At 39.2% G+C, this 24,904-nt stretch overlaps 1 protein-coding gene across 1 annotated transcript in view; it reads left to right on the forward strand.

Annotated features, from left to right (window-relative positions):
* The window catches only part of LOC134226837 (chromatin-remodeling ATPase INO80), a 90,329-nt gene that overhangs the window by 58,484 nt on the left and 6,941 nt on the right, over positions 1-24,904 (forward strand). Inside the window, exon 14 of the mRNA XM_062707859.1 lies at positions 4,149-4,292. Within this exon, the coding sequence (XP_062563843.1) occupies positions 4,149-4,292 (144 nt within the window). The remainder of the gene's footprint in view (positions 1-4,148; positions 4,293-24,904) is intronic.

A 24,904-nucleotide genomic window follows, 5' to 3' on the forward strand; every position in this document is an offset into this window, starting at 1 on the left:
AGACTAACTTTCAAAGATTTCGACATCAATTATGTAGTATGTCTGCTCAGCACACTTGCTTCATCAGCAACGGCGCTCAATGAAGTAGGGTTGTGTGAGGTTGTGCCAGTTTGGTCGTCAGATCCCAACACGACCACATTGAGCGCCGTTGCTGATGAAGCAAGTGTGTAGGAGCCGGACAATACTAAATACTCATCCTACTTGGTTGACATGATGTGTACAAAAATACATTTGAGAGAGTTAGTTCTGAAAATGTATTGCGAGAGATCGGCTGGTACCTGGTGCTGGGAATTTGGTTTCATCAGTACCCGCTAAGCTGCGGTGGACGACGGAGGTCCTTCGTAGCTTAGTAGGGAAAGCACCTGTCATGCGAACTGGGGTCGTGGGATCAAACCCCACCGAAGGGGCGGTTACCCTCCAATACCTTTTCCGAACTAAATCTATCACATGTTGTACATATGCATAATCAAGTTTCAGACATAGTAATTAATTTCCACTCCGGGTGGCTTAATACCCGGCATATAGGCAATTAACTTTGAATGTACTGATCTCGAGTGGCGATCTCTCTTCGCTTGTGTGGTCGTGTTGGGATCTGACGACCAAACTGGCACAACCTCACACAACCCTACTTCATTGAGCGCCGTTGCTGATGAAGCAAGTGTGTAGGAGCCGGACAATACTAAATACTCATCCTACTTGGTTGACATGATGTGTACAAAATACATTTGAGAGAGTTAGTTCTGAAAATGTATTGCGAGAGATCGGCTGGTACCTGGTGCTGGGAATTTGGTTTCATCAGTACCCGCTAAGCTGCGGTGGACGACGGAGGTCCTTCGTAGCTTAGTAGGGAAAGCACCTGTCATGCGAACTGGGGTCGTGGGATCAAACCCCACCGAAGGGGCGGTTACCCTCCAATACCTTTTCCGAACTAAATCTATCACATGTTGTACATATGCATAATCAAGTTTCAGACATAGTAATTAATTTCCACTCCGGGTGGCTTAATACCCGGCATATAGGCAATTAACTTTGAATGTACAGACTACAAGATGTAATTTCTACAAACATGACAACAGAAGTAATTCGTGATAGATTAAGACTGTTTTTAAGAGGACAATTGTATATGTGACAATAATTATGTGTATAATGTATAAGTAGGATAACGGGCTTGCAGCCTATAGTCCAATAAATCAAATCAAATCTTGTTCTTACTACTCTCTTCTTTCTTCTTATATCTCACTTATGATTTCTCATTTCGCACTTATCACTTTTCACATTTAACTTATAACTGTTTACTTCTCACTACTACTTTACATTTCGAATTTCTCAATTCTAACTTCTCAATTCTCATTTCTCACTCTCCTCTTCTCACTTCTCACTTATTTCGCACTTTTTACTTTTTAAAGACCAGATCATTTAGAAATGGGGCACTTTAAAATGCGTGTATTTTTTTTAAATTTCGGTTTGATCGAAAAACTTTCTAAGAACGAAACAAAAGTTATATTATTTTATTTTTATTTATAAGCTGTTCACGTCCCATAGCTCTACGCGGTCAATACTGTCGTATGCCAGTTTGAAACCGTTGAAAACAGATAGTGCGTTGGGACCTGGCATTCACGGCATTTTAAAGGATTTGCCGTACAGTAAAGATTTGGTCCGTTGTCGAGCGGCCGTCAACAAAGCCGGCTTGATAACTTCCCACGGACTTATTCACTATTGATGACAGACGACGGAAGATGATCTGGTATATGACTTTGTAGGAGCCATTAAGGATGGTGATCGCTTGAAAGTTCTCACACTCCAGCTTGTAGCATTTTTTGTAGATGGGGCATATGACCCATTCCTTCCACTTCTCCGGTAGCTGTTCAGTTTCCCAGATTCTGACTATCAATTTGTGCAGGCAAGTGGCTAGCTTTTCCGGGCCCATCTTGATGAGCTCAGCTCCTATACCATCCCTATCAGCTGCTTTGTTGGTCTTCAGCTGTTGGACGGCATCCTTAATTTCCAACAAGGTGGGGGCTGGTAAATTTCCACACGATTACCACACGTTCGTCCGCCAGGATACTCCCATCCTTATCCCTGCACTTCTCGGGTCGCGGCACGAAGCCTTTGCGGGATGCGTTGAGCTACTTGCGTGTTTCTTGAGAATGGTACTGCGAATGGCTATACTCTTGGAGGTGGCGAAATCAATTAGTCGTAGGCCGTTTTCTTTCGTCAGTCGGTGAACGCTGAAAATAGTCGGTCTAAATTCCTCCTCTTGACAAACCTGAGCTAATGCTACGTTTTGACAGGGAAAGTGAATTGAACAACTCAGTTGAATTCAATTGACTTGCCAAAAAGTTGAACATGTTAAACTTTCTTTTCATTCAAGTGAGTTTAACAAAGGTGTTTAAAAGTTCAGTTCGCGTTGAATTCGAGCGACTTTGTTTAATTCACTTGCCCTGTCCAAACGTAATAAAACTTGATTGACAACTTTCATTATACGCCCACTCACAGTAACATCTTCCATAAAAACTTGCTTTCTTCCACTCTATTCCTATTGACAGCTTTCAAACATTATCATTCTCTTTCTCTTTCTCTGATCTACATGTTAGTTAGCAAGGTTAATACTTAAAATATTATTTCTAGACCAACATTTGAAAAGGGCCTAACAGCCAAAATTTATTTCTTCTGATTCCTCGTCTACATATATAGCTATATATGTAGACCAAGAATCAGAAGGAATAAATTTTGGCTGTTACGCCCTTTTCAAATGTTGGTCTAGATTTGCTCAGTTTATCGAACTGAGTCGATTGGTATGCAATACTATGTATTTTTGTTTTTGGAGTGAAATTATAGCCTTCTGGTATAACTTTGTTGTACGAGAAAAGCAAAACGTAAGCTAGTAATCCTACAGGTCTTCCGATTTTATCATCGTCTTGCAAATAACTCATTTAGTATGGTGGGGAGTTTTGCCAGACCACAAGTTTTTGGGGGAGTTAAATTCAATTGGATTTACCAATAACTTGCAGAAGATTATTTCTTTGGGGCAGGACGAATTCTCTAATGCAATTACTATATTATGTTTATGGTCGGTTAATATACACACACTGTACAATAACTAGTGAGCTATTTACGCGATATTTAAATTTAAGTAGGTACATGAAATCGTTGTAGCTTCATCTTACACCAACCTTTCTTATTTGCAGCAATTATGTCTTTCGCCAAGAGGGTTCTATCTATTTGACCTATCCTGTCTGTGGTTTTCAAATTGGTTCTGTAGTAATCCTCCTGCTGTGTACCTTTCAGCCATCCAACAAATTTATATTCTATATCACGAATTCGTCGTGACATTCATAAAATGAAGTGCAGAGTAACACGAAAACTGGTATTGATTGCACTTCTGTTGAGTTATAGGTGAAACCTGTCTACAGCGATTGATCAAGCATAATGCTTTTCTTTTTGTTACACCCCAAGCGACATCAATAGTAGATACATGTACCAGTTAGATGCTATGTTTATATATGTTTCCTTCAATAAGTATATCCAACATAAAAACGAAAAGGTTCGATAGCTTCTGATTGTAAGCGGAAAATAGCACAAATTAATGGCATTTATTCAATGGCAGTAGCTTGACTTGTGGCACAAATCTGTAAATTAAGATATGTATATCTTCAATCGTTGCATCAGCTCGCATTCGAACACGAAGGCTGCAATGCAGTAATCCAACGGTTAGACGATCAATGGAACACAGATCGCAATCAGTTTGTTGTATTCTCTTCGTCTCTGAATTACAATTTCTGGTATAGATTAGTATCAGACAACTCAATCTAGTACCAATTCATAGATGCTTTTTGCAACAAGTCACTAATGGTATGTTAAGACAAGTATGCGTTGATGGTCTCGTTAAGAAAAAAAAAATGCATTACCGTACGTTTATTTGTTATATTATGGGTCAGTATCATGTAGTTAATTATTTTATTAGTTTGGGAATAGTGATGAGAAACATATTACGTAAAAATAATATTGCTCACTTTATCGTTCAATATTATGTGAAGTTTGATTTAACATAAAAATAATTAATATATATTTGATCAACTGTATTTTTGACTGTTGACCAATGTTAAATCACGTTCGTAACATTTTTGTTCCGTTTCATTTATTCGCAGTGTTATTTTCAACATATGATGGACTTGGCAAGCAACGTAAGCGCCATCATCCACGTGGAACCAAACGCGGAAGACCACGTGGGTCTCGGCGCGGTGGTGGAACGGGAAGTGCCGGGCGGGTTGAGTCTATCGGAGCAGCAACTGGTAAGTTTTTCCTTCCAACATGTATTTTATTTTATCGAAACTACAAATATAAAAGGCCCTTTACATCATAAGCAAGATAAGGAAGCCCACAGCTTTGTTGTAAAGCCCACCCTCGATTTTTATCATCGTTGTTGTTGAATCCATACATTGTTTAGGAGTAGTGTGTTTTTTGTAATTGTATCCCTTTTGTATGATTTATCTTACATGTATTATAAAAGGGTACCATGTTATGTTATCCCTCATCGATACAATACACCCGATTATTTTTTACATGGGGGATGCGTTCCAATAGAATCGGGTGTAATCGTATTCAGCATAGTTTGAGCAGCAAGCTCTATTCATAATTTAATTGCAGTCCGTAGATTTCGGATAGAGAAGTAGAAAGACATCGATTATTGATGGGATGGGATTCATTACGTGTAAGTGGTTAAGAAATTTATTCAATGTAATGTATTTTCTACTTTTAATTAGCTTTCTCAATATAGCTCAGGATTTCTGCAAATGGTGTAAATATTTCCATTTTTAAAGATTTTGTTTAGAGACTCATAACATTGCTAAGAATGGTCGAGAAGAATTGATTTAAGAATTCAAAATTCCAATAAGAATTTATAATTCCAATAAGATTTTACGATTCTACTACGATTTTTTTAATACTAATGAGAATTTATTATTCTGATGAGACTTTATAATTTTAATATAAATACCAGTATTGACTCGTTTTTATCACCCTCCAATTTTTTTATTTTTGTAAATATTACCGCAAACACCATGATATAACTTTTGTTTTCATGATATAACTTTCACCCCCTGAGTACCTATCAAGAACTTTGTAATAACGGGTTCCGTTCACATATTTTTGTTTTTATAATTCTAATTCTAATTCTAATGCATAATTCTTATAATAATAATGATTCTAATAATTCTATTTTATAATTCTATTTATTTTATTTTATTTTATTTTATTGATGTATAAGGGGGCCGGGGGCCAAGTCACCGATGTGAATTTGAAATTCATATCGTCCATGATACACCAGGGATTAAAGGATAAGCCTTCACAACATCTTTACCCATGGGGGTTTTAAGTTTTGCGGGATATACTGCTAGTATATCACTGCCTTAGGAGTATGGGCAGGTTGGGGATATTTTTATGATGAATATTAAAGCTGTGGAGAGATGTCGGTTATGATATTTGATTATATGTATTAACTTTGATTCCAATTATAAATCAAAAATAGCTTTCCTCATATTTAGGCGGTTAAACAAATTTGTTTGTTAGTATGTCGTGTTGATATCTGAGGGTCTGTCTCATTTGGAGAACCAAACCTAAAAGTGACAGTCCGAAAATTAAACAATCACCCCGTTATAAGAATGGCTGGTGCTACCCAGCAATTCCAATAGGACATCGATGGAAAATGATTCGATATCTGTCAAAAGTAATCTTGCTCTGCGAGCAGGGTTATTCGATAACCATCGAAATGTCACTTTTGAGTTCAATTTCAGTTTAATTATCCAATCAGCAATGCCAGATCTACGGAAATTTCCGTAGATCTACGGAATTGAGTGCTTTCTACGGATCTACGGACCCGTAGGTAAAAACTACGGAAATTTGAAAATTTCTGCGGAAATCTACGGATTTTTTCACTAGCACACTTTAAGTTTCAATTGATCTGGTTTCAAATTTAGATCAAGACTTGTAAAGTTAACTTGACTTGTAACAAGACTTGTAAGTTAAGTAAACACCCAAGTAACACATGCAACTTCATGTGATTGGAAAAATGATAAAAATAGTTGTAAATAAGTTGTGTTTTTGGTTCATTCAAACCATAAGTTTAAAGATAGTTGTAATGTTGTTTCCTGAGTTTTTATTTTTGTTGTTATGCCAAAGGTTTCGAAATTACATAATAAAAACACTTAGTTTTGAACTTAGCCTAATGCAACTGTTTAACAACTCAATTAAATCATGGAAAATTGCAATGTTATTATTAAAAAAAATCACAACCTTTTAACAACTGATGATCAGAATAGAATGAAAGAATAGATCTGATTTTTTTTTTCATTTTTATTCACTGATTCACATAGATAAATAAACTCCTTTTTTGTAAAACTTTTATTTGAAATTACCTACCACCGAACACTATTTCCGATACCGTATTAAATAATAATTTTCATGCTATGCACTAAACACACAACACATCACAGAAAACTCTGATTCTGAAGAGGTTTAGATTCCTTTGGGGGCACCCGGCTCCTGTTGATTATCACGCGAGGCCAGCAATGCTTCCGAAGCTGATTTCAGTTGAAGGACATTCGAAAAATGTTCTGATTATGAACACGAATGAATCCGGTTATTAAAGCTGACGTTGTCTGTGGACATTGAATAATCTTGCCTGGATAAAATTCAAATTGGTATATTGACCTAAAATTATTATATTTTATATTGTATTACTCACCTTCATCTTCGAAATAATAAGCTGATGTACAATTTTCGTTGTTTTTCATCGTAAATTGAATGAAAAGGTAAATCAAAATTGGATTCAAAAACTGTTGCCTGTGGATTTGTTATTGTTGCAACGAAACTTAGTTACGCCTTATCTAAGACAATCAACATGACTTACATTACCCAAGTGTTATTTAAACGTTGGCCTTGTAACTTATATAGGACAAACGGAATAAATGTTGATTGGCTTGGATAGGGTTACTATTTTTATCTACTTGTTCGATTGTACATTGTATTATGAAGCTTTAGTTAGTTTCAAACAAAATCATCTGACTACAACCAAATCGTGTGATCAGATCTTTCACCCCTAGGACAATGCATCATTTTTGTTGTTGTAAGTGTTCAAGATTTCATATCTCTCATACCTGGTTAACAGAAAGCATGAGTATCGATGAAAAAAATCCTTTACCTAAGGCGAATATCCTTTTCTTTGTATAATTCTCAAATACCAATAAATTATGCATGAGCTCATAGGAAATGCAAAGGTACATATAAGGGGTGGCCACATGTGCGACAATTTCTGAATATTCTAAGGATTAATTCAAATAAGGGAATATTTCTCTAAAAGCATTATTGTTCTCATAGGAAAGTATTACAGTATTACAGTTTGAGGGGATGATCATCATTTTCTCCTCATTGTGTTTTTTGGGTGGTACCTTTGTCGACTTACTATTGCTTGTACATTGAGGATGCATATTGTTACCAAGTAAGAATTTATTTATATTCTTTGCAAGAAAAGCTGGTTATCATGGAGTAAAAATGCGCTATGCATCTGACAAATGCAGCACCAAGCACTTCCCTAGCAAAATGAACTTATTAAAGTTATAGAAGATCCAAGAGGAAGAAAGATAGCGAAAAGTGTGGCGATATAATTTCCAATTTTCAAAATACGTTAACTGCTCATTTGCGAAGTAAATCAAAATTTGGTTACGGAAGGCATCCCTGATAAGGTTCCATTCTTGGCACAGGCTCGAAAACAAAAGATAGAAACATTATTTTGCCAATACTTCTCCGTTATCGTATGTGCTCACTCGAGAATTTACGATACAGCTAATTAAGATGGAAAAAGATGCAGTTGCGGCTTTAGAGCGCAATAGTTTGCCGGGAATATCTACCGATACCGTAAATGCGTTTTAAACTAAGAATAAAGTTCAATTAGGCAGACGAATCGGTTGGAGTTTCTAATAGATACTTCGCATGAGCTGTTGCAATAATGTTTAATATATTTAGTAACCCTATCTATGCAGTTTTAGGAGGCAATATGGTGATAATTCTGACAAAAAATTTGCCTATTTGATGCAATGATTTGCCTTTATTCAGGAAGCGCGTGCAAAATTCAAGAGTTTAATGTACATATCTTCTTCTATATAATAAAAATGAATTGAGTTCTCCTTCCTGACGATTTAACTCGCGAACGGGTTGACCGATTTACAAGATTTTTTCCCTAATCGATTCGTTTTGAGATCCGCAAGGTTTGTATATACAAAAACTTGATGAATTTAACGGGGAAATGTTAAAAATCATTAGAATACAATTTTGGGTCCGCTGTTGGGGAAAACAAAATAAACGCATGGAAATTGATCTAGAGTGCGGGGCTGCAAATAAATTCATTGTGACATTTGCAACACCCGGGCAAAGCTGGGTTTCTTTCGCTAGTTTACCATAAATCCAAATCCGCAATTGATTTTTTTATATAGCACCTATCAAAAGTTATTACCTTTTTCGATACTTTATTTTATCATCAACATTAGAATCATCAAAGACGACAAAAAACGAAATCTTTTTCCAAACTAGTGACTGATGTGTTGAAACAATTGTGATTTCTGGATATTTATTTACAATTTGCAGTGAGTTTTATATTAGTCATAATTGAGTTCCGAGAAAATGACAAATGCAACTTTGGATGTGTTTTATATTGGCTCCACCTCTTGCGCTTTTTCGGTTATAAATGAATTGTAAAGAAGTAGTAAAACCAAAATTTCGGCAATCAAAATTGTTGTGAATAAATCACAGAAACTTATTTATTATTTTGTGTGTTGCTTGGGGCAATATATAAGTTCCTGATATAGGTATGGGTTTATATTTAAAGGTAAGAACCGATATAAATATTTATTGAATATTATGTCCTATTGGTCTCCGAAGAGGAGATAATAATAATTATTTTTAAAATCAAAAAATCAAAACCCTTCTTGGTTTTTTAAAAAATGTTTTGAAAATTATAAAAAAAATAAAATTTTATTGCTGCCCCCTCTATTTGCTAATTTCAGACAAAAATAATACGAGGCGGCAACATTAGAATTGATAGTTCCATTGAGACACGGCCGAATTTTTTTTAATGGAAGTGTAGTTTAAAAAGCGAGCCATGGGCAATTTTCGTTACGATTTGAATCGAACGATCTTCTGTCTTGCTTCCATTTGAAGAGAAAGGGAAGAGTATCGAGATAAAGAGTGACCAATTTCCACGCTGATACCGTAGATGATGAAAGCAATCTTGAATTTTCTGGTCGATCATTGACCGAGATTACCACTGCCTAAAATCCAGAAAATAATCACATTGAAAATAATTCTTGTGTATGATCCATGAAGGTTGTTGCAAATAACTAATTCATTCAGTGAAATCGAACATCCTATTTAAATTCTTGAATAACACTTTTGCTCTTGTGTTATAATCCTGAAGATAAGTTTGAACAGCCGTGGGCCCTCCTTAGCCGTGCGGTAAGACGCTTTTCGAAAATCCACTCAAGTTATACTTCAAAAAATCCTTCAATAATTCATTTGAAAATTCCTCCAAAAATACTTTCGGGAGCTCCTCCAGGAATTCAAATTTTTTTTCATAAAATCCGCCGGTAATTGCATATTTTCCAAGGAGTACCTTCGGAAAAGTTCGAAGTAAATTTCTCCAGAAGTTTCTTCGAAAGTTTCTACTGGAAATGCTCTGAAAATTCTTCTTAAGACTTTTGTAATTCGTTCGGATACTCCTAGAGCTTCGTCCTAGAATTTTCTAGATAGAATTCCAAGTGGATAAACTTCTGAATTAATGGAATTGGCGTGTGGCGATTTCCATAAAAGAAAAATCCGAATTAATTCCTGTAGATATTTCTTAAAATATTACTAAAGGAATTTTTGGAGGAATTCTCTTAATAATCCTTAGAAGAATTTCTGAACAAATTTCCAGAAGAATTCTTTACGGAACTTACTAAGGTTGTCCTATAGAAATTTCCGAAGGATTTTTTGGGAAGTTAGTGGAATTCGAAAGCAACTCCTTTAGGAGGTTCCGAAGAAGTTTCAGAATTCATTTGCGAAGGATTTTCCAAAGGAAGTCCTGTTGGAATTTGAAAATGAATTCCTTGAATAGGTTTTGATGGAAAATTTAGAGGATTTCTGATAGTACTCCAAAAAAAATTAAAGTATGCCTAAAGAATATATTGGATGACTTACTGAATTAATTCCTGGAGGTTTGTCCCATAGAATTGTGTAAAGTATTTACAGAAAAATGATGAGAAGCCTTTCCAAAGAATTTTTGGATAAATTTACGAAATAACACCAGAATGATTATTTCAAGATTTTTTTAGAGGGTTTTCTGGAGGAACTCTTGGATTAAAAAGCTTTGCTGAAAGTATCAGAAGCGGTAATAGATGGATTGTAATCCTGATATTTTGAAGATTTTCTTCGTTTTCAATCTTAATTTCAATGTCAAAATAAGGTTTTGTTTTACTTCTGTACTGGATTAGTTATAGTTCTTATGCTGACGCCAAATTATGAATGAACTCATTACGTCCAAATTGTTGGTGAACCAACATTACCACAACTATGGCACCGCCAGCGCTAAAGCTCAATAATTTGAAATGTGAAAAATAAGAAGTCCACGATATTAAACTAATTCTATGTTAAATAAAGTTCAATAAATAAAATGTAGGTAGTATCAGCGTTGAATAAAGTTGCTGTCAAAAATATGTATAGCAACTGACATTACGGCGAATGTGGAAATGTGTATAGAGGGCACTATGCCTTGAATCTATTTCTGTTTGGTTTTTCATGAAAGTTAGAACACAGACAAACCGACGTAACACTGATGAAATTCCTATCGACCATGTGCTTAACGGTCGTTTCAAATTCAACTGATGACGAATTTCACAACCAGAGGCGCACGCATCGTATATCTTTGTATTTGACATCTCACACTTGCGCCTTCTGTTGACATTGTTGTACTAAACTTTATTTCGTGCAGCATGCACGTAAGGTGGTGGTAAAGTAATTGTGCGATGTTTGTCTGTGGTTAGAATATATTGAGAAGAATTAGAGATCTTAGACATTGACATTAGACATTGAGAAGAATTAGAGATCTGTCGTGTGATGTTTTCCCGAGCAGCAAAAGTAAAATAAAAATGGTTGCAGCAACTTGATTGTGAGTTGCAGTAACCTAGGTAAAACATGTGTGCTGTTAGGGTTGTATAATAGGATTGTGGAAGAGCGCCGCAATTGCGACAGCCACAATTTTTGAGCGAATCTACGGAATTGATGTTGAAGCAATCTGGTATCGCTGTATCCAATTGAGACAGATCCTGAATTCTTCCAATTAGAGTTGTCTGATGTTACAAATTTTAGTTGTCCAGCAAGGTAACCCTTACAAATCCAATGATCAGTCTATTCGTCATTACAGTCTGCTGTTAAGGCCTGATCTAAACAGTTCTTATAAAAAGTCTCTTTCAATATTGTTCGGACTATTCAGTGTGAGTGGTATTGTTTCGAAGTAGTTTTCTCATCAATAGCGTTTAAGTAATGTCCCCATCAAACAAAAGAAGCTTTAAAAGTTTGTTCAAAATCTTAATTTTCAATCGCGAGTCAGTGTTAATACAATTATGTTGATGTGTATATGGTATAGGTATACACGATACATCTCGTTAAATTTGAATTGCTGACTATATTTCTAATAAACACCTTTCATGAAAACTTATTTTGAAACTAAAATATCGTATTACTATATTTATATATCAATAATCGTCCAAAGTTTTGAAAATTATCTAGTGAAAGCAGTCGAAAATGAATCGAAAAGCCAAAATGGGCCACAGTTTAGAACCGTTCACGGAACAATCTTAAAAAAATTGAGCCTGCTATTTTAACAATTACATATTTTGATGTGGACTTATGACGGCCTTGCATAGCATCATCATCGTCTCAGAACTAGATTCAGTCAGTAAAGATTTCAAACCATTTCGTGAGCTTCCATTTGATGATGGGCTTAAAAAGACATTGATTGATCCTCCTCACGACCTTAGGTGGTCAAACTATTAGTCATGTAGAGAAAAGGATAGTGGTTGAAAGCATCATATGGTCTATTCTCATGTACATAGGTGGCTAAGGTCTCAGTTAAACGTGACTTTATCTCTTGTTTTATCGTCTAGTGCTGATCATGAGTTCATTCCCTATCGGTCATTTACTGTGTTATAAGGTAGTCAACTAATTTTATTTGTCTTTCAGAATACACTTAGTCACGTCTCCTATGTCCTTCAATCTTTCTTTACATTGGAGTATGTATTATTTTTTCCTAACCCAAAAAAATAAAGATCGAAACAGGTTTGTTTATACGTTGATCCATGCAGTAAAAGTAAGAGTAAAATAACAAAGATTACTGAGAAGAAATAACGGATACAATCACCATATATAATGCAAACTTAGTAAATCTACAGTATCTACTTTCACTACTTACTGTATACTGAACTATGAACTACAATTGGTGCAATGGATGATCGTTTGCTTCCCAGTCTTTTGTGTTAGTATTTTGTTAGTTAAGACTGGTACTAGACCCTGCCGGAACCTCCGCAGCATATACTCAAGAAGATGTTGTTAGATCATGCGACACCTTCTCTAAGTATTTGCATGGAGGTATGATATATCAAGTGTTTAATTATTTTCTATATATTGGCATAAAATACTCGACGCGTTTCTGTTAAATTGAAATGTTACCGGGATTAAAATACGTACTTCAGTACTGCTTTTAGTGTAACCTTACTCGGATGCAATAAAATTCATCTCGTTTTCGTCTAACGGTAATGTGGTGAGTACTAATAATACTAGCAATGTGTACTATAAAAGAACAAATTATTTCACAATTTTAACAATATGCAGACACTTGACTTATCAACGTTGACCCCATCATCCGTGGACAGGGAATAATTCTATTTTATAATTCTAATAATAATAATAATTAATACAGGTCGAACTCGATTATCCGGGGACTCGATTATCCGGGGTTCGATTTTCCGGAATTTTAGACTCGATCCGAGGTCTTTTTTTCTTCGATTTTTTTTAAATTTTAATTTTTAAATTTCAATATTATAATATACATTTTAACATTATGGGACGTTTCAAGATTGTTCGAGGGGGTTGAAAAGGGGCTGTTTTGTATATTGAAAATTGGCTATAGGCTTGAATGTCAAATTCATGAATTCAAATGAATATATTACTGCTATATTCATACAAAATATGATTATTTGAAGAAGCATGTACGTAGCTGGAATGGTGGGGACTGAGTTAGCGGTGTTTTATATATTTAATCTTAATTACATGAATAAACGCAAGTTCAGTTCGAGACAGCAACACGTACGGACGTGTTTTTTGCTCGCGCATTTTTTCGAAGTGTTTTTTCTCGTTCTTTCGCTGTTTACGTTTTCGCTTGTCGCGTTGGCGTTATTTTCTCCCGGACCTGTCATGGGAGACTCGGTGGCCGATTCGGTCGCTGGAAAAGTGCCTAAGCGCACTGCTCTTGGAGGCGCGGGTAACCCCCCCAAGCAGCTTTTGCAGAGCAACGTGTTCTCGCCGTTGCCGCTTGATGACGCCGGCAATCCGCCGAAAAAGAGGAAGAAGCAGCAATCGCAGCTGCCGCAGGTGCAACCGGAGCGGAAGGAGAAGTGCCCGCCCGTGTTTGTGAAGGGCGATCCGCCGGATTTACGCCCAAAAATTCGCCAGCTGATCGCTAAGGGGCTGAAATGTACTTTTCGGCTCTGCAGCGAGGGCGTGAAAGTGATGCCGGCCAACAGGGACCATCATCAATCCGTCGTGGAGTTCCTCGAGGTCCACAAGTATGAGTACTACACTCATGACCACCCCGGCACGAAGCCGCTCAAGGCTTTGCTGCGAGGACTTCACGACATGAAGGAGGAAGAGCTCCAAGCAGAGCTTGAAAGTTGCGGACTGAAGCCAGTAGCCGTCCACAAGATCGCTCGTCACGACAAGGCGAGGAAATATCGCGACCAGCTTTACCTGATCCATCTGGAGCACGGCTCCACTACCTGGAAGGACCTGAAGCTGGTTGGCGTTATAAATTACACCGTCGTTGACTGGGAGCGATATCGGCCAGTGCACCGCGATGTCACGCAATGCACCAACTGCTTCAATTTCGGGCACGGCACCAGGAACTGCCGCATGAAGCCGCGCTGCAACAAGTGTGGCGAACCCCATCCGACTGACGAGTGCGACAAAATGGAGGTGGCCGATCCCAAGTGCGCCAACTGTGGCGACAAACATCGGGCCACCACAAAGGGCTGCCCAAAGCGAGCCGAGTTCCTGGAAATCCGGAAGAAGGCTTCCACCAGGACCATTCCGAAGAAGAACCGTGTTCCTGTAATCAACGAGGTGAACTTTCCAGCTATCCCGGCTCCCCGTCGTGTGATTCCAATACTCCCACCGCTACAGCTGCACAAGCGACTGGCGGCAGCTGCATCGGTCCAAGCTCCAGCATCGTCGGCACCATCCACCAGCGAATGGCCCCCGCTTCCTCCTCCTGGGTTCCGTCGGCAGTCGGAGAACGAAGTCGTCCCACCGGAAGAATCTGCCCCGCTGTACACTCCGGAGCAACTGATGCCGATCTTCGCGCAGCTCGCCACTCGACTGCGCGGCTGCAAAACCCGATTCGACCAGGTCTTCACACTTGGCATGTTCATCATTGAAAATGGCTGCTAGGGTGGGCCTGGTCAACTGGAACGCTTGCTCGCTAAAGAGCAAAATAATCGAGCTGAAGGATTTCCTTGAGGAGAAGGAAATAGACGTGGCGTTCATCACCGAAACGCACCTAAAACCGGAGGTGAACGTCAACATCCCGGACTTCCGCATCGTGCGACTCGACCGGCCGACCAGAGCCTCCTCTGTGTGACTATCGCTCTTCGCCACAACATCAACTGTCGTCTGCTTCCAAGCTTCCAGCTCAGTGTCATCGAGGCCATCGGTGTCGAAATCACCACTTCGGTCGGCACAATCACGCTCATCGCGGCGTACTGTCCAACGCAAGCCAAAGCCGGCGATGGATCATCGGCTGCCCTTCGGAGGGACATCGTCAAGCTGACGCGGAGGCAAGGCCAGTATATCATTGCCGGCGACTTGAATGCCAAACATCAAGCCTGGGGCAACAGTCGCGGCAATCGAAACGGCACCATCTGGAGCAACGACATGGAGGAAGGCCACTACACGATCCTGAGCCCGGATTCCTCCACTCGGCTGAGTCGGTCCGGTGCCCACGCAACGCTCGACCTCTACGTAACAAACCTGAGTGACCACGTCTCGCAGCCGGTTGTATACCAGGAGCTCAGTTCGGATCACTATCCGGTGGTGGCGGAACTGGGCTCCTCGGTCAATCGGCACCAGCAGTTACGGCGGAACTACCACCGAGTGAACTGGCAGCGTTTCCAGCAGTGCGTCGATAACACCGTCGACTACGAGGTGCGTCCGGAGACGCCGGAAAGTATCGACCGCCAGCTGTGCGCTATCGAGGTGGCGATCACGGCGGCCCGAGAGCAACACGTACCGACGGCTCGGCAGGTAAGCAACTCCTTAAACATCGATACACTCACCAAAGATTTGATTCGATTGCGGAATGTCACTCGCAGGCAGTTTCAGCGTACTGGACTGCCTGAGCTTAAGGCACGCTGCAATCGAATCACAAAAATTATCAAGGCCAGAATGGTGGACCTCAAAAATAACGACTTCTCGAATAAGATCCGCACTCTCCCAGATTATGCTAAGCCGTTCTGGAAAATGACAAAAATTCTAAAATCCAAGCCTCGGCCCATTCCACCTTTGATCCCACTAGACAATAATGGCTCTAAGGATCGCTTGATAACTCCTGCAGAGAAGGTCACTGAAATAGGTCGTCACTTCGTCAGCTCACACAATCTTGGGCAGAACATCGTCAGTCCACACGAAGCAGCCGTCAACGAGCATGCTAACAACATCCATTTGATTCCCAACGACTTCTCGGAGGAGTTGGAGATCTCAGCTGACGAATTGACGGCCTATATCAAATCGTCGAAGAACATGAAGGCCCCAGGCTTCGACAGCATCCTGAATCTCGAGCTCAAACACATGAGTGCTCCGTTCTTTGAGCACCTCTCGCTGATCTTTAATCAGTGTCTCCGGCTTAGCTACTTCCCATCGTCCTGGAAGTCAGCGAAAGTCATCCCCATCCGGAAGCCTGGGAAGGATCCTTCCTCCCCCAAAAGTTATCGACCCATCAGCCTTCTCTCAGGGTTATCCAAGCTATTCGAAAAAGCTATTCATCATCGGTTACTTGAGTCTGCCGAAAATCTCAACATCTTGCTCGAGGTACAGTTTGGTTTCCGACGCGGTCGGTCAACTGTACACCAACTGACCCGAGTTACCAACGTCCTCAGACGGAACAAGTTTGTCTCGAAAACATCCGCCATGGCCTTACTCGATGTCGAGAAGGCATTTGACAATGTATGGCATGATGGCCTGGTGTACAAACTACAACGCTACAATCTTCCCAGCTACCTGGTGAAAATCATCAACAATTACCTGTCGGCAAGGACATTCCGGGTCTCAATCAGCGGAGCGAGTTCCAATGCGCACAACATCGTCGCAGGCGTTCCCCAGGGCAGTATCCTCGGGCCCCTGCTTTTCAATCTGTTCACTGCCAAAAATATCTATATAAGATATATGTGTCGCCGTTATAATTTTTTGCAATAGCTCCACCCTAATATAACCGATATAGAACCACACATAATTTAAATAATTGCTAATTCGAGACCACACATAAAGTTTATTTGGACATATATTTTATTAGTAGTTCGCGTGGAGAATTATTATGTGTGCGCTGATATACATCATAAGTTAAATCTATGGATTTTTGCCAATAAATATGTGTGGATTTTTAGTAGTGTTCACCTCCGACATGCCAGAACCTCCAGAAGGCGGCATTCTGTCTCTGTTCGCAGATGACACATCCATCGTCTACAACGGTAGAGTGATCAGAGCGCTAGTGGCAAAACTCCAACGTGGCCTGGATGCCCTGACAGAGTACCTCACCAGCTGGAAGATCTGTATCAACGCGGCGAAGACCCAGGTCATCATTTTCCCCCACTCCAAATCCCCTAAACTTGTTCCGCCTGGGGACTGTAAAATCATCCTCAATGGCACGACTGTGGAATGGGCCAATGAGGCCGGCTACCTTGGCATGACCCTCGACAGCAAGCTTATTTTCAGGCAACAGGTTGACAAAACGGTGACAAAGTGTAACGTTTTGTTGAAACTACTGTACTCTTTGATCAACCGCCGGTCGTCATTGTCCCTGAAAAATAAGCTTGCTGTCTACAAGCAAATCATCCTCCCTGTGATCGAATATGGCATGCCGGTCTGGGAGAGCTGCGCTAAAACCCACCACCTCAAACTTCAACGGGTCCAAAACAAATTCCTGAGGATGATCCTCAACACCCCTCCCAGGACAAGAACATCCGAGGTCCACCGTCTGGCCGGAATAAAAACCTTACATGAACGCTTTGGTGAGTGTAAAGAAAAGTTTAGGGTCCGTTGCTTGCATTCGGATCAGGCTCCAATTAGGGCGCTAGTTCCAATCTAGGTTATCAAATTTTTATTGTAAATATTAGTGTACATAGTAGTTAGGTTATCAAATTTTAAAAAACACACCAGCGCCTCCTAAAGGCTGTCATGATATATCATATTAACACTTAAATAACAATGTAAACATAAAAATTTAAAATTGAAGTTGGAGGGCCAAGCCGGCCGAGCACTGTACATGTAGAAAAATAATAATGGTAAAACAGAAAATGATTAAATAAAGAAGAATTTTACTACTACTACATGAATAAACGCGGCGTTCCAATTTTTTTTTCGAAAATTCTTTCATCAGGGGTCACTAGAGACCCCAAACCTCAGTTAATTTTTGGTTTCATCTTGAAGCGCAATCCAGTGTTGCGCAGTGAATTTATAGACGTTCATTAAGGTAAGCAGAGTTTAGGTTTAGTTAACAACTTCAGCAAAACCAAAATTGATAGTTGTGACCACGGCAACCCCTTCCAGCTTCCAGAGGAAATCTCACAAATTATCTTAAAAATTTCAACATTCAGATAATTTTCAATTTTTAACATTTTCAACATTATTTTAGATGTCTCGGAGATCCATAGTATTATATACCGACCGTCTATGGTCGGCGTAAGGTGATGTCTGTGTGTTTGAGTGCACAAAATCTAACCCATTTTGCGGTACTTATCCTTATCCGATTTGCATCCAACTGGTTGCATTTAATGCAACGTACACACCAGTCAAGCAGTTTGACGAACATTGACTCCGCCCCAAGAAAACGCTTCGGTTGCTGCTTTGTTTGAACGTGTGTGAAGTTGTTCGAACAACCATTTGACAGTTGGCGGCTCGGTTGGAAAAAATTAAAACGGTTTGATTTTGGTTTGAGTTGTCGGGGGTGGAGTCAAGGTTCGCCGAACATGTTTGAGCATTTGTAGTGAAGTTGCACAAATCCCCATATATTTATTGATGGTTGGTGCTCAAGTTGGCGCTTCGGTCGTTCGTGTGTGATATTGTTGGTCGAATAAATTGATTGTTCGTGCCGCTGTTGGTAAAACTTAATGGATGTTTGAATAAACGAGAGGTGGAGTCAATGTTGGTCAAACTGCTTGACCGTGTGTACGTTCCATAATGCAGCGTACACACCAAGCAGTTTGACGAACATTGACTCCGCCCCCAAGAAAACGCTTTGGTTGCTGCTTTGTTTGAACGTGTGTGCAGTTGTTCGAACAACCATTTGACAGTTGGCGGCTCGGTTGGAAAAAAATAAAACGGTTTGATTTTGGTTTGAATTGTCGAGGGCGGTACACACGGTCAAGCAGTTTGATCAACATTGACTCCACCTCTCGTTTATTCAAACGTCCATCATGTTTCATAATGGGGGATCCTGTTTCTTATTGCATTGTTTCGTATTGACAATTTCATGGATCGGACAATGGACTCAGAAGAATTAATAGCAAACATACTATATTTTGTACAAAAAAACTTTAATAATGTATCTATTTTATTGGCTCTTATTCTCAACCAACAAATTGCATTAAAATGGAAATCCTGTCTTATCATTTCATATTGAAAATTGGCTGGATCGGACCAAAGTTTCTGATTATAAAGTTGCGCCAAGAGGATCTTCTTACTCTTATTCTGAAACAAGCATTTGTTTAGTTTGCTCGATAGGTAGACGGTCTGTCAGTTCAATAGGTAGATTTGGCTTCACTCTTTGCGTAACTCTACATTAGAGTGGGTCGTCCAGGGCCGGATTTAGCTAGAAGGGGCCCCCGGGGCCGACAGCTTGTGGGGGCCCCAAAATGTACAAAAAAGGTTGGTTTCGGATTTGTGGGGGCCCGGGGCCACGGCCCCCCGGCCCCCCTATAAATCCGGCCCTGGTCGTCATGTTCATTTTTTCAAATCAATGGCTTTTCGAAGCCATTCTGGGTCCTGAACAACTGTGCAGAATTTGGGACCGATTGGTTGCTTCCTCGCTTTCCGCATCACGTTTGAAGTTATGTATGGAAATTAGTATGGGAGAACGTATATTTTTGCATTTCTACTACTAGAGGTTTCAGTTCCTCGTAAACCAAGTGGCACATTGGGTTAAAGTATAACCCAAAGAATGCTGAAAAACTTTGCTGAATAAGGCATGTTGTTGGAACGTCCACGAAAAAAGTTATAACGCTTCGAACATTGAGTGTTCAAACCATATGCAAAAAAATCGTTTATACTGCCAGCACTGCCGTACTATGTAGACCAATAATTTAACTGAGTGTTATTTCAAAATAATTGATCTTATATGGTTTTAGAGCTAATGGGAGCTATCCGAAATTATTTCACAAAGAAAAAAATCCGACAAGAAGGAAGAATGGTTTTGCCCTTCGATAACCATAGGTTGTCCGGTAGTGTTGGCAGAAACATTGATTTCTTGCATATGGTTTGAACAATCAATTTTCGAAACGTAATAACATTTTTTGTAGACCTTACAGATACGTACCTTCTTCGGCGAAGTCTTTCGGCATCTTCCAGACTATATGCTAACGTATTGAGTCACGTGATTGTTGATAAATTGAAGCCGTTAAAAGTAAAAATGTAAAAAAGTACGTTTTTCCATATTAATCTCCATGTAAATTTAAAACGCGATGCGGCATGCGTGGTTGCAACCAATCGAGCCCATATTTTGCACAGTTGATTGGGGTCCCAAAACGATTCAGAAAAACCTTGATCTCACTTGATCGGACGAAGTTAGCGTTTTTCCATACAACTGCGCCCCACTCTACTCTACATATATATATATATATATATATAATAGACTCTGGATTGGACTATGGACTCAAAAGTTTTGGCAAAAATACTATTTTTCCATATTACAAAAGAAAGTCACCGATACCGCTAGGTAGATTAATCAATGTTTTTCTTAAATAAATTCTGACAACACCATTAAAAATAAAATAAAATACAAGTCTTTTGTTATTTAATTGCAAATTTGATTTTTTTCGTGGTGATTCGATTATCCGGAGTGAAAATAAAATCGATACTCCGTATAATCGAGTCCGACCTGTATAACAATAATATTTCTTATAAATTATTCTAATTTATAATTCTAATAAAAATTTACACGTACTGTATATACACCATTTTTAATCTAATTGCAATTCGCAGATCTCGGATAGAGAAGCTCCCGAGCAAAACTTGAGAGCAAAACAATAACTCGTTTTGATGTCGTGAAATCGCCGAATATGATTAAGTAATATTGATATCTTTTTGATCGTTTTAACGGTTAAAATAACAAAATGTATAGCAGATATATAGTTCTAATCTCTTCTCTACTACTGAATCAATCGGCGTGATATTTTGTATACAGGGCAGGGTTTGCAGAAAACGCTCTCAATAGATAACTATCAACGATAAAAGAAAGCTAAAAACTATTCCGAAACATGAAAATACATGATAACAATTTTATCGAACTTGTACACAAATGCGAAAAAACAGAATCGGTAGTTTTTTTTTTCTTGTTCGTTTATTTGAGGCTCATTTGTTTTATATAAAACTCTATGGAGCCGCGAAACATATTAAATAACAAAGTTATCATAACTACAATACATTTTTTCGCGCTTTTTGCGAGCCGCATACTTTGCTTGTTCTCTCAGATCCTCCTCTTTCTTCTTCCGTTGTTTCTCCGCATATTCCCGCAACGTTTTCTTTTTTTTCTCGGTGTAATTAAGAATTCCTTTGCGCTCGTACCACAACTGATCCGTTTTATTTTTAAATACTATTTTCGTTGGATCCTGTTCTTCTTCTCCCATTTCTTCTTCTTCTTCTTCTTCCACAGACTGCTGCATCGCTTCATCCAGAATTTCGATCGTTTCTTCCTCAATGACTTCCTCATCAATGCCTTCTACAGTGTCCTGGCATCCGTTAACTATTCCGGCAAACGTGATTGCCGATTTCTTGGTCATCCGTCTATTTCGCAGAGGACATGCATCTTTGCGATGTCCTTCCTTTTGGCACTCGAAACATTTGTTCTTCAGATCATCATAAAAAAAATTCCCTTTATGATTTCCAATTCCCAGCGACGGCGGTATTTCACTTTTCACGTCTATAAAGACACCTCGTACACCCGTCAACAAGTGATCGAGGCCCAAATCCGCGGGAAATTTTTCTCGCACTGAATACTCCACTGTACCGTATTGTCCGAGTACCGAAGATAGATCCTCATCCGGTATTTCTGGTGGAAGATCAAACACCCTAACATACCGTATGTTACTTCCCGCAACAATCATTCGTACTTCCACAGTCTTTCCGCTCGAATAACAAAACTTCCGTGGTTCGCGATTCTTACGTAACGCGTCCTGCATGGCACCCGTCGAGGTAAATTTCACGCACAAAGATCTGTCTTCAGACGTTTTGTGAACAGTGTCCATAAGCTTTACATCAGTGTCCACCGTACCGTACCTATAATCACGCGAAAAAAACTTGTCGCTCTTCCGACTACACCGACGGCAAAATGCCATAAAGATGCCTATATGTTATGTGTACTATTGCAATGGCGGGCTGAGAAAGCTTTCAATTAAAATGCTAATAGATTACTTGTTGAAAAGCAGGTCAAGTTCCAGTTGTAATGTAGTGATATGGAAGCCGAAACCGATTGCTGAGCTGTTAGCAAGTTTTCAATAGTAAATAATATCATACATAAATATTGTAACACACTGGAGTCGGTTTTTCCGCGGAGGATATGGGCCGCGTAAATTAAAACAACGTAAAAAACCGCGGTAATCCCAAAATATGTCTGAATAAACTATGGAAATCCCGAAATTCGAGTGAAAAAATAACGAATAAAAATCAATTTGTGTAAAAAGCGCATACGAACGACTTCAGTGTACATCAGATAAGAAGCGTTGACTCTTTCTTGATCGAATGGTTCGAGCAATGGAAAATCCATCGAGAAGTGGCTGAGATATTAACATTCAAAGTATATCATATTTTCGTGACGTTTTTCGATTCTTTGCAATCGTAAAGTGTACCCCAATATAGAAAAGACATACGTAGTCCTACGTCAAAACGACAGCCATTACCCAGGTCGGTGGCACGCCGCCATGTTTTTGTAGCCAACATCTCAGTATAAAATTCATGATAGCATGTGTTTTGTTTACAAACATCACATTTGATTTCCATTACACTCAGCGAACTGGACTAGTGAAATTTATAACTGGCGCCTTATGAATCATCGTCTGATTATTCCACCAAGAGTGGTTCTTATACGCAGTAAGTTTCCCGAGTACACAAGCGTCGATGGGCGTGTGGTCTACCTACCAGCCTCCCGACCCCGACGTCCATGGTTCAAACCCAGTCTGCCGCACTTTACTTTTTTTTAAATGAAAATCATCGTTCATAAGGCAATATATTGAAATTCATACCGATTCCTTGTGGCAAATTTTCATAAGGCGTTTGATTGAAAATCATACGTCCATTTTCCTCAGTGTAGGATACAGAACTGTCAGTGGGATACGGTCGCTTCATGTTGGCTGCAAAACAAACCTATTGTGTGAGATAGGGATGCCACCGGGCGCCATTACCGCGCGCAGGGAATCAATTTTTATTCGATGCGCATGCGAAACAAGCGACAAAAAAAAATCCATCGACAAAACTTTGTTTTCATCCGAGATAATAATGACAAAGATCCGAAATTTTTTGTCAGCAACAAAAAGAAGACAATTTTGTTGCTAACTTTTCATCGCGTTACTTTATTGCATTTTCTCTACAGCAAATTTCGGTTTTATGCTATCATAGTTACTGCTTTTATGGAAATATTCGAGAAATATTCTATGATTACAAAATTAGCATCGTATTCTCAGAAATATTAGAGTATGCAAGGCAAATTGTTCTTGTCATATTATATTCGGGTTCTGATAAAGGCTTGTTGCGTGGTGCATTTGGCAGTAACAAACTCTGTTGACGACAAAGGGCTTATTGTTAGGCGTTTCTCGAATATTGATTCCCTATTGTACTATTGCAATGGCGGGCTGAGAAAGCTTTCAATTAAAATGCTAATAGATTACTTGTTGAAAAGCAGGTCAAGTTCCAGTTGTAATGTAGTGATATGGAAGCCGAAACCGATTGCTGAGCTGTTAGCAAGTTTTCAATAGTAAATAATATCATACATAAATATTGTAACACACTGGAGTCGGTTTTTCCGCGGAGGATATGGGCCGCGTAAATTAAAACAACGTAAAAAACCGCGGTAATCCCAAAATATCTCTGAATAAACTATGGAAATCCCGAAACTCGCGTGAAAAAATAACGAATAAAAATCAATTTGTGTAAAAAGCGCATACGAACGACTTCAGTGTACATCAGATAAGAAGCGTTGACTCTTCCTTGATCGAATGGTTCGAGCAATGGAAAATCCATCGAGAAGTGGCTGAGATATTAACATTCAAAGTATATCATATTTTCGTGACGTTTTTCGATTCTTTGCAATCGTAAAGTGTACCCCAATATAGAAAAGACATACGTAGTCCTACGTCAAAACGACAGCCATTACCCAGGTCGGTGGCACGCCGCCATGTTTTTGTAGCCAACATCTCAGTATAAAATTCATGATAGCATGTGTTTTGTTTACAAACATCACATTTGATTTCCATTACACTCAGCGAACTGGACTAGTGAAATTTATAACTGGCGCCTTATGAATCATCGTCTGATTATTCCACCAAGAGTGGTTCTTATACGCAGTAAGTTTCCCGAGTACACAAGCGTCGATGGGCGTGTGGTCTACCTACCAGCCTCCTAACCCCGACGTCCATGGTTCAAACCCAGTCTGCCGCATTTTACTTTTTTTTTAAATGAAAATCATCGTTCATAAGGCAATATATTGAAATTCATACCGATTCCTTGTGGCAAATTTTCATAAGGCGTTTGATTGAAAATCATACGTCCATTTTCCTCAGTGTAGGATACAGAACTGTCAGTGGGATACGGTCGCTTCATGTTGGCTGCAAAACAAACCTATTGTGTGAGATAGGGATGCCACCGGGTGCCATTACCGCGCGCGCAGGGAATCATTTTTTCTTGGATGCGCATGCGAAACAAGCGACAAAAGAGAACCAACGACAAAGCTTTGTTTTTGTCGGAGATAATAATGACAAAGATCCGAAAATTTTTGTCAGCAACAAAAAAGAAGACAATTTTGTTGCTAACTTTTCATCCCGTTATTTTTCATTATCTCTACAGCAAATTTCGGTTTTATGCTATCATAGTTTCTGCTTTTATGGAAATATTCGAGAATCTAACTATGGTT

This window comes from Armigeres subalbatus, chromosome 3 (genome assembly GCF_024139115.2).
Source record: "Armigeres subalbatus isolate Guangzhou_Male chromosome 3, GZ_Asu_2, whole genome shotgun sequence".
Classification (NCBI taxonomy): Eukaryota; Metazoa; Arthropoda; class Insecta; order Diptera; family Culicidae; genus Armigeres; species Armigeres subalbatus.